The following is a 19858-nucleotide window of genomic DNA, read 5'->3' on the forward strand; positions in this document are numbered from 1 at the left end:
GCCTTCAAATCCATTGCTTGATGTTCCCAGTCTTCTGCATTGCTTTCGAATCCATTGAACAACTTTTGAAGTATTAAATCTTGAATCTTCAGCTTCTGGTGATTTTCAGCTTCTGATGAAGTCGCTTCTGAACTCGCTTCTGATGAACTTCAACTTCTGATGACGTCATCATCTTCAGGAGCACTTTGTCTTCAGGAGCACTTTTGTCTTCAGGAGCACTTCTCTTCAGACGCTTTAAGCTTCCTTTTTGTTGATTTCTAAGCTCTCATTTTTTCTTCAGAACCTATTTATAATGTAAATTTTTGCATATGGTCTTGTACACTTGAACAAATATTAGCTAGTCCAATTGACAATTTTTAATACCTTGTTATCATCAAAACTCTCAAAGGTTTATTGTTAAGCACATTTTGTTCCAACATGATTAGCTAGTCTTCGAAAACTATCCTCAATATTTGTTTCTTACCTTTTCCACAAATGTCAACCAGTAGTCATGAAAGTTGTCTTCTACCTATACTTAGAATCTCCATTACAATGCTTGTTGAGGTCACTAAAAATACAATTCCTTAAAAACTAAAGAAGTTATTTATCACTTTGGAAGGTACATGTCTGATCCATACATGAGATGCATAATTGTTTTCTTTGAGCACAAGAAGTGCAGTCTCATCCTCTATCCTACAAAAAGGGCAGGTAAGATCTACCCCCAACACCCCACCTATTTCAGATGTAATTAGTTCAAATATAATCATAAGCTATCATCCATATGAAGGATTGAAACGATGGGGAACCTTATATTTTCACAAATTTTTAATGTCCCCTTATAATTGACCGGTTAACACATAAAATTGTGATTTCGATTTTCTGAAATAGTCACCACATCCTTGACATGAAGAGATAGGAATTTGACGTGATAGAAATGAAGAAACTATTTTTGGGACCTCAGTTATCCATCCAAAAAATTGACATTCTTCTCATAACTATTTTTCAAATAATATTTCCTTGAAAAATCATCCCACACACTAGCAAGAGCATTCCATAAATGAGAATGATAAGGCTGAGAGATTATTGTAGTATGAAAATCATTATTTCTGCTAAATAGATCCTTACACCAGAGATAATTAGGTTTGTTAATCACACCTAAACAAATGGGCTTTACGACTTTGGCCAATGGCCACTCTCCCCACACAAAGCTTCTTTTCATTTTTACATCATCACAAAGAGCTTTAGGAAGTTTAACAAACAGCGTTTTAAGAATTAGATATTTCCTCCTCTCATTAAAATGAATATGTGCACTATTTACCTTAACTTATATAAGATAAGACGTTGCTGTTGTAATTTTTTTTTCCGAAGTTACAATTTCAAAGGGTTTTTGCCTATTCACTCAATTTTTTTATTACTAGTTATAAATATAAAGATTTAAATGTTGTTTTATCGATGTTTACTCTCTGTCAAGAAACTTGAGAATATGTAGAGAACATAAGGTAAGTTTTTTCCTTCCAACCATTTTTTTTTCCATATGCAAGAGTTAGCGGTCGAACTTGTGATCACTTGCTTAAGGGATTAAGTTGCTTTTCACTTATTCAATGATTGTTGTTGTAATTGAACTTTATCAATGGCATGAACTTTACATATTATAATATTTTTTATTTAATTATTGATCATATTTAATTAGCATAAATATTTGTCAAAAGTAATCAGCTTATAATAAAACAAAGATCGTGTCTATCAACTTTATCAATGGCATGAACTTCACCAAATAACCTTGTTTTTTATTTAATCATTGATCATATTTAATTAGCATACATATTTGTCAAAAGTAATCCGCTTATAAGTTATAATAAACAAAAGATCATGTTTAACTTGGAATCAATCTTCTTAAACTAACTTCTAGTTAATGCTTTAGTACTACGTACTGCTGAAGATTTGTTAAACTAAACTTAAATAATTGAGAACATTACTCCAATTATTTTGAAGAAGAATTGAGAACAATTACACAAATTTAAACTTCGAAGCACACAAATATCCATTTATTTGCATCACACAATTTAAGATACAATCTTCAAGACATCACCGACACATATATTCGATACAAACGAAGGATCAAGTGAAAGAAATATGCATGCTTATGCTACATGCCAAAACACAAACATCACACTAGCTTTTATTTTATTTTATATGCTCACATTTATCCATAAAAGCCAACCCCATTGAACCATAATTCAAATATCTTTATGACTTATAGAGCTACCTTTTCCCCTTTGACAAGATGACCATCAATATCTCTAGTGCTTTTGCTAAGGAAATCCATCCATCCATTTGGAGTATCGATATCCTCATTGTTCTTCTCATAATCAATAGTCCATCTAACAGCAGAACTTCCATCAGCCTTGTTAAGCCCTTCTAAGATGAGCTTAAAGACCTTATAGTTTTCAATATCTCCACCAAATAGCTTGTATGTGATTTTTTTGTTCTGATCATCAACTTCTTCAACACTCTCATTGCATGTGTGTACCTCGCCATCTGTTATTACGTCAGAGGCAATTAATAATAATAACAATAAAATACGTTTTTCAAAGGAATTAATATAATAAAGATTAGTTGCACCAGAAAATATTATAATAAGATAATAATAATAAAGGATGCTTTATTTCCGCATTAAAAAAATATATAATACACTATCTAACGAATGTCTCTTTCTTTTTTGTGGTAGCCGGGATTTGAACCTGAACCTTGCATATATTATGCATTGTTCATACCAACTGAGCTAAGCACACGAAGACATCTAACAAATGCCTCTAAAATACTATTTAAAGATCTTACATGCTGATTTTTATGAAAATTTATAATTTTGTGCTTTATTTAAAGATCTAAGGATGCTTTATTTCCCTTTCACATTTTTTTAAAAATGAATTTATGTATTTTTTTTTGTGCTCAAGATTTAACTTAGTGTTATGAGCTTGCCTTTGTATCCTAAAAAACAAAATATAAATCCCACATTACTGTTGTAAAATGACAATTTATGTCACTATTATTATTTTATTTTTTTGGAATATGCAAAAATATATAAAAACTACTCAAACCCAAGCATACATTGCACCCAAGAAAGAGCCATGAAATTACAAATCATGGCACTATTAGTATTAGCAGAGAAAATTTTGAGTCAAGCATACACCTGAACACCTAAGCATAAATCAAATACATAGTATGAACCCTACTATTTCATAGTAAATTTAAATTACATGTTTAATATGTTTTTCTCGTAAAAAAACATTCAATATCCGTTTTACTAAAAACTTTAAGGTTCGTCTTTAGACATTTTCCGAAGGATCATATTATACAAACCCTACTTTTTATCTCTAGACAAAAAATCTGGAAATGTAGTCACCATCGTAAAGAAAAAATTATACTCGTACCAAGGTGAATCCAAAGATGGTTGAGTATCATTTGTTTCCTTTAAGGTCATTTGTTGCTTTTTATTTTTTTTTTCTCTTCCTTTTTTTCGAATAATATATATTATGAGTGGGTGTTCAAGCTCACTCTTAATTATCAAAAAAATAATGGATAAAGTTTAAGTACTATTTTTAGAGATCAAGTACTTCACCTCGTGTGCAATGATTTCGATATCTGAATTTTTTTCATGAATTTAACTTTTTATTTTAACAATTTATATATCTAAAACTCTTAAAAGCTTTCTAACCAATTAAAAAAATTCTAAATTATGTCAATAGGCTGAAATATTGCCTTCATTGTTAGATCAGTCTCGATGAATCAAATCTTTATTCTTTGTTATAGATCTCATTTGGTATTCTTTAACTCACCAATCTTCTTTTTATTACTATAATTATCATCCAAAAAATTTGTAATAGAAAACTTTTTCAAATCAAACAAAGATGATGATTTAGTTATCGAAACATTAGAAACACAATATTTACCTATGACATAAGTCCAGTGTTTAACCGAATCAGTATGATGCCAATCTTCACCTTCATGAAGTTTGGCACCATGAACTCTTTCATTAATGTTTTGCACTTCGTGAAGTTCTGATGCAAATAGTTTGTAGAACTTGTCAGCTGGTGTTTTGATCCCAAGTTCAGTAATAAGTTTACCAGCAAGCACCATTTTTGGAAAGATACTAAATAATAAATAAGGGATGTTTTCTGATATGAGGAAAGTGTATGCAACCCCATGTCTTAAATAGAAATTTGATTACACTATTGACTAAGATATATAATAATAATAATAATAATAATAGAGACACCAAATTCAATTATGCAGCCCACTACTTGATCCGTGCTTCCCCACCCATGACAAAGCATGATCAAATATTTAATTTATTTAGTTTTTTTTATGACAAAATTTATTTCGTTTTTTGATATTTTGTAAATTTTATTTTTTTATATTTTGTAAGATTTGTATTTTTATATATTAATTTTTTTTTTATTTCTGTAAAAAGGAAATTGTAAATTATTCTGTTTTCTATTTTTGAGCAAAGGCAAAATTATTGCATTTCATTCATAACTGTTTTCTATTTCATTTTAATCAATTATGTGTTTTTTTTTATTTTTAAAATTCAAATGCATTCCACGAGGACTTTGTTCTTCAGAAAGTTTAAGAGGGAAAATCTGAAACTTCCAAAATTTAACAATTTTTAAATGACGTTCTGAGTTTTAAAAATTGACCTTTTAAATTTGAATTTATTATAAAATGTTTTTGACATTTTTTTAGGAATGTTCGATGGAAACGTTTCGAGGATTAGTGTACCTCGAAAATGTCAAACAATCATGTTAAGAGAGAGATGTTAATCCGACAAGCACTACAAGAAATGAACGTAATTCCGACCAAAAAATTCCGAGGAAACTTGGTTTCTCGCTAAAATAAAGGTTTTCCGAAGAAGAATTTCCTCGGTATGCACGTGTCAGGAATCTCTACTCCATTATTTGCATAATCAGTTTAACACGGTTTCCTAATAGGATTATTAACTTGATTATGAGCTGTATTAGAACTGTTACCTTTTCCATTCTTATTAATGGCCAACCTACTGACTCTTTCCAACCAAGAAGAGTAATCAGACAAGGAGACCTTATGTCCCATTTTACTTTTATCCTTTGTGCTGAAGTCCTATCTGGTTTAATTTCCAAAAGTCAGCAGGATGGCCATATTCATGGTGTATCTATAGCAACTAATGCCCCTCGTATTTCTCATTTACTTTATGTTCATGATTGTATTCTTTTTTACAAAGCTAGACCTAAAGAAGGTAGGGCTATTAAAGAGATTCTGGATCAATATCAAGAAGCTTCAGGGAAAAGGGTGAATTTAGACAAGTCAGACATGTTTTTTAGCCCTAATATCAGCAGGGATTTGAAGAAACTTTTTCAAAAGGAATTACCAATTAAGATCAGCATCAACAAATATTAGGGTATGCCCACTCATTTTGGTCGTTCTAAGGAGCAAGACTTCAACTTTATCATGGATAGGATTTGGTCTAAGCTTAAAGGGTGGAAGGAAAAAAACCTCTCCTTTGAAGGCATGGGTGTATTGATTAGAGCAGTAGCCCAGGCAATCCGCACATATATCATGAGTTGTTTTCTTCTCCCTAAAGGTGTTTGTGACAAGATTGATAGTGCAGTCTGCAACTTCTGGTGGGGTAATTCAGACACTAGTAGGAAAATCCACTGGACTAAAAAGGAAAAGTTGTTTAAATCCAAGTAGGAAGGAGGTATGGGCTTCAAATCTTTAAGAGATTTTAATTTATCTATGCTAGCCAAACAAATATGGAGGATGCACACTAGGCCAACTTCTCTCATATCCAGATGCTATAAAGCGAAGTATTTTCCTAATTCAGATGTCCTCAAAGCTACTGTGGGATGTGGTCCTAGTTATGCTTAGAGGAGTTTATATAGTTCTATAAAGATCATTGTTAGAGGTAGCTGTTGGAAGATTGGGGATGGGAACACGGTCAAAATCTAGGAAGATAATTGGCTCCCATATCAACCTCAGTTTAAAATTTTGACCTAAAACGCTAATAATAATAATCTGGTCATTGTAAAGGATCTCCTTAACAGAGATAACACAGGTTGGAATAAAGAGGAGCTGGAGAATATATTTCTCCTCATTGATAGGCTCAATATCCAGCAGATTCCTATCATTAATCTCACTCAAGATGATGAATTGATGTGGATGTACGAACAAAATGGTCACTATACTGTTAAATCAGGATACAGGGTGCTCCAAAGTTGGAAGAATGAACCTTGTCAAAACTCCTCTACTAGTAATGCTCCTGACTCAGTTTGGAAAAAACTTTGGAGGATTCACTCCATTCCTAGACACAAAATGATTATATGGAGAATCCTCAACAATTCTCTTCCACTTCGGCCTGAGCTCGTTAGAAGAGGAATTCAGGTTTCCCCTCTTTGTCCTAGATGCAATGCAAAAATGGAAACTACTACTCATACTTTTAAGGAATGTCCTAAAGTGACTAGAATTTGGTTCGGTTTGAATCTATCCCTTTGTATTTTGAACCAACCCATAACTAATTTTATTGATTGCCTTTATCACATTATCAATAATGAAGATGAAAACACCATTATTCAGGCAGCATCTATCATATACCATATTTGGTGGCTCGTAACTTAATGATTTTTGAGGAAGAAGATATACCTGAGGAAATCACCATCCGTCAAGCAGCGAACAACATTGCAGATTTCGTCTTAGATAATAAAAAGGATGAAGACTCCTTGTCACATCCAAATTCTTAGAATCAGCATCGCATGCAACCTCAAAATCGCAAATGGGTCAAGCCTATACCAAACATCCTCAAAGCTATGTCGGTGTTCCGGGCGCATGTGGGTTATGAGCGATTGTCAAAGATGAACATGGACTGGTAATGGCCGCGAAAACCTGGAAGATAGACAGTTTTGAGTGTACAACCACCGCAGAAGCTTGTACGCTTCTCAACACCATGAAGTTGGCTCTGGATTGTGGCTTTCGCAAGGTTATTTTTGAGTCAGACAATGAAAAGGTTATTAGATCTCTAGACTTAGGGGATGGAGACAATATAACTTATCTCGGGTGTATGGTGCGTGAGATGCACTCCCTTAGCTTAGATTTTGATTTCTATCGTTTTAGTTTCAAGCATAGAAGTTGTAAGAGAATTGCTTTTCCGAAAATGAAAGTTTCCTATTGACACAAGTAAAATACTAAAATGCCCCCAGCGGTTGTTAACAACCGCTCTGCAAATCGCCGGCAGTTAACTGCCGCTGGCCCTCAGCGGTAGTTAACTACCGCTGGAAATTGCTTTTCTACACATCTTTTCATTCTCTTTCTCTCTCCTCCTCATCTCAAAGCAATGGTTACTGTATTTTAGTATTTTACTTGTTAACAACTGCTGGAGAAGCTTGCTCAAAATCAACCAAATTGAACAATAAAAACATTTTAAGTCTGATTGCATTAAATTCCACCATTATCATACACAAAAGAACAACCAGATTCCATTACTTCATTACATCTTCAAGATCTAAAAGAAACTGCTAATTAAAATTACCAATGGTTCCATGCTTTCAACTCTTAACATTTTACCATGTCTATTGCTTTTGTTTTCCTTCTTATTCTTCTTCTTATTCTTATTCAGCTTTTTGTGTTGAGGTTGTTCACACTCGTTCTGTTTCTGGTTCTGGTTGTGGAACTTGAAGCTTCTCAACAACCATGTCTTGAAAAGAGAGTTCATAGCTAGACTCAGACATGTCTTGCATCATTTCCATAAGTTCTTTTTTTCCTTCTAAAATATTTTTGCTTCTTGAAGGTTCTGAAACTATTGAACATAGATGGTGGCTATTGAGCTCTTGTGTTTCATTGCCTCCAAGTTGAATATTATGACAATCACATTTTTCAAAAGATGTTATGATGGTATTTGGTGAAGTCCAGAAACTGAATTCTTTGCTTCCTTCATTAGTATTTTCAGGAGTGTGTGTTTGGAAGGTTGAGTAGCTCATGGTTTTCGAGACTAGTAAAAAGAGAAGAAAGGTGATGGTGGTTTTGAGCAGGGGAGAATGGGAAGTGAGGTCCATATTATTATCAATGGCACTAGGAAGAACAAGTCTGACAGCAGTTTGAATTTCCCTTGAAGTGATTGTTGGCTTCTTGTGATTCTTGAGCAAGCTTCACAAAGATATCATTGATGGCAAAAGGGAGGATGGGGCTGTAAGATAGCAAAAGGGAAATGACATGGAAAGACAATGTGAAAAAAAGAAAGAGAAATAGATGGAGAGAACGTACACCAATAAATTGAAGAAAGTAACTCAGCGGTAGTTAACAACCGCTGGGGATAATTTGGTCATTTACTTGTGTCAATAGGAAATATTCTATGTTAGAAAAGCAATTTTCAAGTTGTAATAGAATTTTGCTCTACACCCTGCACTTTTTGCTCGCGCCCTGCAAGCCTTCCAAATATGTCCTTGCGTTAGTTAACTCATGTAGCGTGACTTAACTAACACACCTTATAAACTCTGTGTGACTTAAGTCACGCCGCGCGAGTTAACTCACGCACCCTGCCGTGAGTTAACTCACGCTAGTACTTTGGGGCAGTATCAAACTTCCCTTGCCTTTATCGACACGTGAGAGAAAATTCTGTGACTCAAGGAATGATATTCTATGTGTCAGGTTCATGTTACCATAATAATTACTCCCTCCGGTCCTTATTATAAGAAAAAGTTGACTTTTTAGGTTCATAGAATAATTAATGTATCTTATTGTAAATATAGACTAGATACATCACTTATACAATGAACCAAAAAAGTCAATTGTTTCTTATAATAAGGACCGGAGGGAGTACCATAATTTATCCATTGGAATGTGTAGCAGGTAATTGTAGATCTAGAACACATGAAGAAAGTGAAATGGATTTTAGTCGGTTAATGGACTCAAGTCTCTTTCATTATCATCAAATTTTTTACACTTAATTTTGGATGAAACCAATAAACATTTGACTAATTGTTTAATGACAAAACATGGATCAGTAATGTCTTAACGTTTTATGCATTTGATGTCGGCTGATAATATTCTTTCTTCAATTATTATGGTACATGATTGGCTTCCAAATGCAACATGTCAGTGAAGTTTTATGCAGTAGTTGTTTCATGTCAGGGAAGTTTGATATTGCCCAAAAGTACTAGCGTGAGTTAACTCACGCAGGGTGAGTGAGTTAACTCACGCAGAGATTAAGTTGCGTGAGTTAAGTCACGCTGCGTGACTTAACTAACGCAAGGGTATTTTTGGAAGGCTTGCAGGGCGCGAGCAAAAAGTGCTGGGTGAAGAGCAAAATTCGTTGTAATAAGGTTGCCCACTCTTTGGCCCAACTGGCTCACACTAAGCCCAATAGGGTATGGATTGAGGAGGTCCCTAGTAATATTACTTCTTTGTACTCCCATGAGATTTTGAATTAACAATATTCAGTTTACATTAAAAAAAAAGTATTAGATTTGTTTTTAATTATGCTCCACTTGCCGGTGCTAAATTTATGAAGTTTTACTATCCATTGCAAAGAATGCTTCATGCAAGTGTGAAAGTAGTGAAAAATTAGTTTTTTTTTTTTAGTGTGAAAAATTAGTAAAATTATGTTGTTTGAGTGTTGAGTTGTTTGAAATTAAGTTGTTTCAAATTTGAAAATAAAATTGGCGCTTTTTTGAAATTTGAAAATAATATTGGTGGTCTTTTAAAAATTTGAAATTCAAAAGTTTTGGCCCAGAAAAATAATTATAATTGTTTTTTTAAATTAAATACATTCCGAGGACAAAGTTCCTCGGAAACGCTAGTCACTTTAGTTGCAACTTTCATATCATTATTCCAAGGACATTTTCCTCGGAAACATAAGTTCCTTGGAAATTTCCTTGGTAATAGGATTGGAACCAACTATTTTTCCAAGATTGAATTCCTCGTAAAAAAAATTGGCATTCCGAAGAGATATAGACAGGTTCCAAGGAGTTTTGTGCCTTGGAATTTCAGTGTTGTCTTGTAGTGAAGTGCAAGTTAATTAAAGTTCTACATTGGATGCAAGAGTAAATGTTGAACAACATATACTTTCAACATTTAGGGTGAAGATGTAATGTCAAACTCACTTATGTTTATTCTCTTAGTTTAAGTGATGATCAAACTTAATGTTGAGTCTTCCGAAAGTCACAACCTTGTGATGAAATAGAATTTTAGTTTTTGGATGTCATTTATTTAATTTTTTTCCAGCTTAAAAATTATTGTTTGGATGTCATTCTCTTTTATGTGAATCTTTTAGTCAATCTTTATTATTTTAAACCAGCGAAAAGACGGGCACTCACGTGCCTGTCTTTCCGCTCTTTTTATTGCGCTAAAGTTTGAAAATTATGAACAGTGTTTCTTTTTTTATGAAATTTTGATTTTGATTAAAACTGAAAATATAAATGTTTGTTACTTTCAAGTTATAACAAATCAAACTAACCATGATTATCTAAATTCTTTTTTTTAATGACAACAACAACAATCTTTGTTATAGAAAAAAATTGTTTAAGGGTATAATTGGGATAGTGAAAAAGTAAGTATAAATATACTCATCTTATTTATTACACTTTTTAAATGGTAAAGGAAAAAAAAACAAACAAATTATGATCTCCTACAAGAGAGAGAGAGAGAGAGAGAGATTCATTGACTCCAAACATTTATATTTTCAGTTTTAATCAAAATCAAAGTTAATTATTAGTCATCTCACGTGAACTCTAAATTATGATCTCCTACACTATTTCTCTACCATGCTTCTGTTTTGCTTTCTTCCATTGACGCAAAAAATCAAAACACAGAGTCATGTATGTTTCACTCTTTCTTAATTTTTTGGAGACTATCACTTGTTTCCATTAATTAAATTCACGAGAAGGATTAATACTCCAAATTTTCCCTGCTAAATTAAACTGAATATGTTTGGAAATCCTTTGTGTGCCTTTTACATTATCCCACCTATAATAATTTAATTGAATCAGATTTTTCTCATTCATTGAAATAATATTGGATCTGATTATTTTTAGGGGAATATTATTAGATGTAATGGTTTAGTGTATGAAGTATTGCAGAATTATATGGAGAAATTATTCTAAATCGATTATTTGATATTGAAGCCATACACATTGAGGACATGCGGCCGAATTGCAGATTGTTTCTTCACTGTCTAGAGAGAAGGTGTAGACAAATCTTACCATAGGAATTAATTCTAATTAATCACAACCATTGACTATTATTAAAATTAAGGGCCATGATTTGGAGTAAGTCTTTCGACTTACTCTTGGAGTCAATGGATCCCTTCTCATATATATATATATATATATATATATATATATATATATATATATATATATATATATATATATTCATATTGTGTTTGTTACATTTTTTTAATATGATTTTATTCTTATCTATTTGTTATATGTATTCTTTCAAAAAAAAAATGTGTTATGTGTTATATGTATTTTTGAATCTTTAGCAGATTACGACTGCATGCCAAAATTAGTTTCCGCAACGTATGATAGATTCGACAATCTGTTGATGGTGAATGAACTATTGTATGATTGCGATGACATGTTGGCACAACATCACAATTGCTTTATTTCCTTGAATCCTGAGCAATTAGCAGCTTATGAAATAATTGTTCAGGTTGTTGATGGTAATCTTGGTCGTATGTTCTTTGTGGATGATTATGAGGGAACTGGAAAGACTTATTTGTGGAAATCTCTTTCATTCCGTTTTCGATCAGAAGGTAAAATCGTTTTGAATGTTGCTTCGAGTGGAATAACGTCAATCCTTTTGCCTGGCGGTAGAACCGCTCACTCCCAATTTGCTATTCCACTCGATGTTTCTGAAGAATCGTGCTGTCGAATTGAAAAAAAATAGCAAGAAAGCTTCTTTGTTAGTTATGACTGCGTTGATAATTTGGGATGAGGCTCTTATGGTAAATGTAACGCCCGTCTTAATTATTTACTTAATTTAATGAGGATTTATATATTTATTTATATATATATATTTATATGATTTAAGAATTTAGATAGTTTGCATGATTTATAGATAAATTATGTGATTTTCTAGAATGACGTGAAGTATATTGATGTTGTGAAGTTGTTATGTTGGTGTGACTTATTTTATTATTAAATAAAATAAGATATGAGAAATAAAATAAAAATTTTAAAGATTGGGCTGCGTGGTGAGATGAGCAATTAGTAGTGAGAAGAGTAAAAAGGAGAAATAAATAGACAGACATAAGTTAGGAAAAGTAGTACGTACGTTTTTGGAGAAAAGTCAGAAAGAGAGAAGAACCAAAGGAGGGCTGCGATTCTGCTATTATCAGGTAAGGGTGAGACTAATTTTCAATATTATTAAGGGTGTAATTCTGTAGAATGAATTTAACATGATTAGGTTAAGTTTTGGTGAGAATTGGGAATTAGGGTTAAGATCGATTTTGATGATTGAACCATGAAAAGATGTTAGAATGATGCAAAATTAGTGTACAGACCTTAGATATTGCCTAGGATGATAATTAGATGCTAATTGGATGAAAGAAACATGAGAATAGGTGAAAAGTTGAGATTTTTAGGTTTCTGGCCGTACTGACATTCATCGCTCGCACCTGCGAGCAAGAACACTCGCAATTGCGAGCTAGGAGCCATCGCTCGCCATTGCGAACAAAACAACTCGCAACTGCGAGTACCCAAACACTCGCCATTGCGAGCAGGATAGCTCGCCATTGCGAGCAGGACCTTAGGAATCCCAGAATGTGCGCTTTGCTCGCCATTGCGAGCAAAGTTACTCGCCACTGCGAGTTAGGCTGTTAGTTGCCCAAAATTGTCCCGATGCGATCCTTTCGCACGTGTAGTCTTGAGATGACCTTAGAAGTAAGTTAGAGAGCTGTTTAGGATGTTTTCATAAGCTCCAGAAGTCTGTTATGGTGACTGAAATTAGAGGTGTTGCTGCATGAATGCTATAATGATGTTTTATGATATTTATATTGATGTAATTAATTCTTTATGTGAATGTTAACACATTCAAGCGTTGTTAATTGTTGTATGTTGCTGCTGTTTTCTGTTGACGACTGTTAGTGTCTTGAGGTCGCATGAGTCGGTCTATGTTGTTGGAATTTTAAGAAGTTGTCCATGATTATGAGTCGTATGAGTTGTACACGTCGTTGTCTAAGTTGTTGGAAGTTGAGTTCATTGCATACTCATTAAAGTTGGGGGCTTTAGGCCCGGCAGCCTTTGTGCTCATTAAAGTTGGGGGCTTTAGGCCCGGCAGCCTTTGTGCTCATTAAAGTTGGGGGCTTTAGGCCCGACAGCCTTTGTGCTCACACGTTGAAGAGCCTATTATGCTCATTTTGTTGTTGATTGGTACCACATGCATTTGCATATCAAGAGGTTCATGATGTTTAAGTTGTCAAGATGTTGTCGAGTTGATAGAGTTGCATGGTCAAAGATGAGTCGTGTTGTTAAGTTGTTGTTGAGTCGATAGAGTTGCATGGTTAAGGATGAGTTGTGCCGTCAAGTTGAGTGTTAAGTTGATTATGATTTGTGATGAAAAATTATGCTAATTGTTAATTGTTGATATGTTATTAATGTTTAAGTTGTTAAATGCATTTTATTGGATTATATTCTTAATGTATTGATTATGAAATCTCACCCCTTCTGCGTATATGTTGCCTCGACCGTGGGTAATGTACAGGTAATAAAGATTAGAGGCGTTCGTGAGTGGACTCCTCAGTTGGTGTCTAGGTGCTCTGATACGTAACGGGATGGGGGCTTGCTTTTACTTCTATTCCTTACGTGTCTCTTTTATGAACTAATTTATGAGATTTTCCAATAAGGCCTGCGTGCCAAGACTTTAAAATGTTGAACTATTTTCCGCTGCAATAGTTTAAGATATTTCATGATGTTGAATTTGAAGGATAATCATTATTATCCATTTTATGATTTAAATGAAGTATGTGACATTCCGTTGTGATCAAAATACTCTGATTTTAAATGAAATTTTTATGTTGGGAAAACGGGGTGTTACAATTGGTATCAGAGCAGGTCGGTCCGTCCGGCCAAGTAGTGAGTCGAGTTGTGTCTTTAGGAGTTGGAATACCACTATTATGATATTCTAAATGTTGTGTGTTGTGCAGAGAAGAGACCTGGAGGCTGCGAATCTTATTTGCTATAAGAGGACTAGAATGGCTGGAAGAAATGATGCTGCGATTGCTGCTGCTTTGGAAGCTGTAGCCCAAGCTGTAGGACAACATCCAAATGCTGGTGCTGGTGCGAATGCTGATGTGAGAATGTTGGAGACCTTTCTGAGAAATCATCCTCCTACCTTCAAAGGAAGGTACGACCCTGATGGAGCACAGACGTGGCTCAAGGAGGTTGAGAGAATTTTCAGAGTTATGCAATGTACTAATGATCAGAAGGTGCGTTTTGGAACGCATATGCTGGCTGAGGAGGCTGATGACTGGTGGGTGAGCCTCCAACCTACCCTAGAGCAGGATGATGCAGTTATTACTTGGGCTGTGTTTAAGAGAGAGTTCCTCAACAGATATTTTCCTGAGGATGTTCGCGGAAGAAAAGAGATCGAGTTCCTTGAGCTGAAGCAAGGAAACATGTCGGTGACAGAGTATGCAGCAAAGTTTGTGGAGCTGGCTCAGTTCTATCCACACTACACTGGGGACAATGCTGAGTTCTCTAAGTGTATCAAGTTCGAGAATGGTTTGCGTGCTGATATTAAGCGAGCCATTGGTTACCAACAGATCCGTGACTTTTCTGCTTTGGTGAGCAGATGCAGAATCTATGAAGATGACAGCAAAGCTCATTATAAGATTATGAGTGAGAAGAGGGGTAAGGGCCAACAAAGTCGCCCAAAGCCTTACAGTGCTCCTGCTGACAAAGGAAAAGGAAGAGCTAATGATGAGAGGAGGTCAAATAAGAAGGATGCTGGTGCTGAGGTTGTTTGTTACACTTGTGGCGAGAAAGGCCATAAGAGTAATGCTTGCACTAAGGATATTAAGCGGTGCTTTCGTTGTGGCAGTAAAGGACATACACTTGCAGAGTGTAAGCATGCGGACATTGTGTGTTTTAACTGCAAAGAAGAGGGTCATATTGGGTCTTAGTGTACGAATCCGAAGAAGACTCAGACTAGAGGGAAAGTGTTTGCTTTGACTGGTACTCAGACTGAAAATGAGGATCGTTTGATCAGAGGTACTTGTTATATTAACAATACTCCTTTAGTTGCTATTATTGATACTGGTGCTACACATTGTTTTGTTGCTTTTGATTGTGCTTCTAAGTTTGGTCTTGCTGTGTCTGATATGAGTGGAGAAATGGTCGTCGAAACTCCAGCTAAGGGTTCGGTGACTACTTCTCTTGTTTGTTTACGCTGTCCTTTGTCTATGTTTGATCGTGATTTTGAGATTGATTTAGTTTGTCTGCCTCTGAGTGGAATGGATGTAATTCTTGGTATGAACTGGTTAGAGTACAACCATGTTCTTATTAATTGTTTTAGTAAGTCGGTGCATTTCTCTTCTGCTGAAGAGGAAAGTGGAGCAGAATTTTTGTCTACTAAGCAGCTGAAGCAATTAGAACGCGATGGGATCTTGATGTTTTCCTTGATGGCATCCTTATCTTTGGAGAATCAAGCAGTGATTGATAAGTTGCAGGTGGTGTGTGATTTTCCTGAAGTTTTCCCTGATGAAATCCCTGATGTACCACCGGAGAGAGAAGTTGAATTTTCTATTGACCTTGTTCCGGGAACGAAGCCTGTGTCTATGACACCTTATCGTATGTCAGCTTCTGAGTTGGCTGAGTTGAAGAAACAGTTGGAGGAATTGCTAGATAAGAAGTTCATTAGACCGAGTGTTTCACCTTGGGGAGCGCCGGTATTGTTGGTTAAGAAGAAAGATGGAAGTATGAGGTTGTGCATTGATTATCGACAACTGAATAAAGTAACTATAAAGAATAGATATCCACTTCCTAGAATTGATGATTTAATGGACCAGCTGGTGGGTGCACGTGTGTTCAGCAAGATTGATTTAAGGTCGGGTTATCATCAGATTAAAGTAAAAGATGAAGACATGCAGAAGACGGCCTTTAGGACGCGATATGGTCATTATGAATATAAGGTGATGCCTTTTCGTGTGAGTAATGCGCCTGGCGTGTTTATGGAGTATATGAATCGCATTTTCCATGCATTTTTGGATCGCTTTGTGGTTGTGTTCATCGATGATATTTTGATTTACTCTAAGACAGAAGAAGAACATGCAGAACATTTGAAAATCGTTTTGCAAGTGCTGAAAGAGAAGAAGTTGTATGCTAAATTGTCTAAGTGTGAATTCTGGTTGAACGAGGTAAGTTTTCTGGGCCATGTTATTTCTGGTAGTGGTATTGCAGTCGATCCATCTAAAGTTGAAGCAGTATCACAATGGGAGACTCCTAAGTCAGTTACAGAGATTAGAAGCTTTTTGGGTTTGGCAGGATACTATCGAAGATTTATAGAAGGATTTTCTAAGTTGGCACTTCCGTTAACTCAGTTGACGTGTAAAAGTAAAACCTTTGTGTGGGATGTTCATTGTGAGAACAGTTTTAATGAATTGAAGAAGCGTTTGACGACGGCTCCAGTTTTGATTTTGCCAAAACCTGATGAACCTTTTGCGGTGTATTGTGATGCGTCTAAATTGGGTTTAGGCGGTGTGCTTATGCAAGATGGTAAAGTTGTTGCTTATGCATCAAGACAGTTGAGAACTCATGAACGAAACTATCCTACTCATGACCTTGAATTAGCTGCAGTCGTATTTGTCCTTAAGATTTGGAGACACTACTTGTATGGTTCGAGATTCGAGGTGTTTAGTGATCACAAGAGCTTGAAGTATTTGTTTGATCAGAAAGAATTGAATATGCGACAGCGACGGTGGTTCGAATTGTTGAAGGATTATGACTTTAGTTTGAATTACCATCCGGGTAAAGCTAATGTTGTTGCGGATGCCTTAAGTAGGAAGAGTTTACATATGTCTGCTATGATGGTGAAGGAATTTGAATTACTTGAACAGTTTAGAGATATGAGCTTAGTTTGTGAAATGTCGTCTCGGAGCGTTAAGTTAGGAATGCTGAAAATTGATAACGATTTCTTGAAAAGTATTAGAGATGCACAGAAGGTTGATGTTAAGTTTGTGGACTTGTTGGTTGCTAGTAATCAAACTGAAGATGGTGACTTTAAAGTTGATGATCAAGGTGTGTTGAGGTTCCGAGGTAGGATTTGTATTCCAGACAATGATGAGATAAAAAGGATGATTCTGGAAGAGAGTCATAGGAGTAGCTTGAGCATTCATCCGGGAGCTACAAAGATGTATCATGATTTAAAGAAGCTGTTTTGGTGGTCAGGATTGAAACGTGATGTGGCACAATTTGTGTACTCTTGTTTGATTTGTCAGAAGTCGAAGGTAGAGCATCAGAAACCTGCTGTGTTGATGACACCGTTAGATGTACCAGAATGGAAATGGGATAGTATATCCATGGATTTTGTGACGAGTTTGCCAAATACTCCTAAAGGGAATGACGCAATTTGGGTGATTGTTGACAGATTGACGAAGTCGGCACATTTCCTTCCGATTAATATTAGTTTTCCTGTGGCTCAGTTGGCAGATATTTATATTCGAGACATTGTGAAGCTGCATGGTGTTCCTTCGAGCATTGTGTCAGATAGAGACCCACGATTTACTTCTAGATTTTGGAAGAGTTTGCAAGAGGCTTTAGGCTCTAAGTTGAGATTGAGTTCGGCTTATCATCCTCAGACAGATGGTCAGTCGGAAAGAACAATTCAGTCACTCGAAGACTTGTTGAGAGTTTGTGTACTTGAGCAAGGTGGGACTTGGGATAGTCATCTCCCGTTAATAGAGTTCACATATAATAACAGCTATCATTCAAGTATTGGGATGGCACCTTTCGAGGCTTTGTATGGTCGGAAGTGTAGGACTCCGTTGTGTTGGCTTGAAACAGGTGAAAGTGTAGTTTTAGGACCAGAAATTGTTCAGCAGACTACTGAGAAAGTGAAAATGATTCAAGAAAAGATGAAAGCGTCGCAGAGTCGACAAAAGAGTTACCATGATAAGCGTAGGAAAGACATTGAGTTTCAAGAAGGGGACCACGTGTTCTTGAGAGTTACTCCGATGACCGGTGTTGGTCGTGCATTGAAGTCTAAGAAGTTGACTCCGAAGTTTATTGGTCCTTATCAGATATCTGAGAGAATTGGCACGGTGGCTTATAGAGTTGGCTTACCACCGCATTTATCAAATTTGCATGATGTGTTTCATGTGTCGCAGTTGAGGAAGTATGTCCCAGACCCGTCCCATTTGATTCAGAGTGATGATGTGCAAGTTAGAGACAACCTTACGGTGGAGACTTTACCTTTGAGGATCGATGATCGCAAAATGAAGACGTTGAGAGGCAAAGAAATACCTCTAGTGAGAGTTGTTTGGAGCGGCACTACTGGTGAAAGCTTGACGTGGGAGCTGGAGAGTAAGATGATGGAGTCTTACCCAGAGTTGTTTGCTTGAGGTAAATTTTCGAGGACGAAAATTCTATAAGTTGGGGAGAGTTGTAACGCCCGTCTTAATTATTTACTTAATTTAATGAGGATTTATATATTTATTTATATATATATTTATATGATTTAAGAATTTAGATAGTTTGCATGATTTATAGATAAATTATGTGATTTTCTAGAATGACGTGAAGTATATTGATGTTGTGAAGTTGTTATGTTGGTGTGACTTATTTTATTATTAAATAAAATAAGATATGAGAAATAAAATAAAAATATTAAAGATTGGGCTGCGTGGTGAGATGAGCAATTAGTAGTGAGAAGAGTAAAAAGGAGAAATAAATAGACAGACATAAGTTAGGAAAAGTAGTACGTACGTTTTTGGAGAAAAGTCAGAAAGAGAGAAGAACCAAAGGAGGGCTGCGATTCTGCTATTATCAGGTAAGGGTGAGACTAATTTTCAATATTATTAAGGGTGTAATTCTGTAGAATGAATTTAACATGATTAGGTTAAGTTTTGGTGAGAATTGGGAATTAGGGTTAAGATCGATTTTGATGATTGAACCATGAAAAGATGTTAGAATGATGCAAAATTAGTGTACAGACCTTAGATATTGCCTAGGATGATAATTAGATGCTAATTGGATGAAAGAAACATGAGAATAGGTGAAAAGTTGAGATTTTTAGGTTTCTGGCCGTACTGACATTCATCGCTCGCACCTGCGAGCAAGAACACTCGCAATTGCGAGCTAGGAGCCATCGCTCGCCATTGCGAACAAAACAACTCGCAACTGCGAGTACCCAAACACTCGCCATTGCGAGCAGGATAGCTCGCCATTGCGAGCAGGACCTTAGGAATCCCAGAATGTGCGCTTTGCTCGCCATTGCGAGCAAAGTTACTCGCCACTGCGAGTTAGGCTGTTAGTTGCCCAAAATTGTCCCGATGCGATCCTTTCGCACGTGTAGTCTTGAGATGACCTTAGAAGTAAGTTAGAGAGCTGTTTAGGATGTTTTCATAAGCTCCAGAAGTCTGTTATGGTGACTGAAATTAGAGGTGTTGCTGCATGAATGCTATAATGATGTTTTATGATATTTATATTGATGTAATTAATTCTTTATGTGAATGTTAACACATTCAAGCGTTGTTAATTGTTGTATGTTGCTGCTGTTTTCTGTTGACGACTGTTAGTGTCTTGAGGTCGCATGAGTCGGTCTATGTTGTTGGAATTTTAAGAAGTTGTCCATGATTATGAGTCGTATGAGTTGTACACGTCGTTGTCTAAGTTGTTGGAAGTTGAGTTCATTG

General features: G+C 35.5%; 1 protein-coding gene and 1 pseudogene across 1 annotated transcript; both read right to left on the reverse strand.

The window, feature by feature from the left end:
• Positions 1 to 1995: 1995 nt before the first annotated feature.
• Positions 1996 to 4161, reverse strand: LOC146898708 (MLP-like protein 31). The gene is made up of 2 exons (XM_085734134.1): positions 3930 to 4161; positions 1996 to 2517 (listed from the first exon to the last, which is right to left on the reverse strand). Exons 1-2 carry the CDS (start codon positions 4114 to 4116, stop codon positions 2234 to 2236), a joined length of 471 nt encoding a protein of 156 aa, XP_085590260.1. The 5' UTR covers positions 4117 to 4161; the 3' UTR covers positions 1996 to 2233.
• Positions 4162 to 6662: 2501 nt separating this feature from the next.
• On the reverse strand, positions 6663 to 8614 carry LOC146898709 (uncharacterized; annotated as a pseudogene).
• Between the last annotated feature and the right edge of the window lie 11244 nt (positions 8615 to 19858).

Source organism: Medicago sativa, chromosome 8, assembly GCF_051527215.1.
Source record: "Medicago sativa cultivar Bolivia chromosome 8, Bolivia_mono, whole genome shotgun sequence".
Taxonomy (NCBI): Eukaryota; Viridiplantae; Streptophyta; class Magnoliopsida; order Fabales; family Fabaceae; genus Medicago; species Medicago sativa.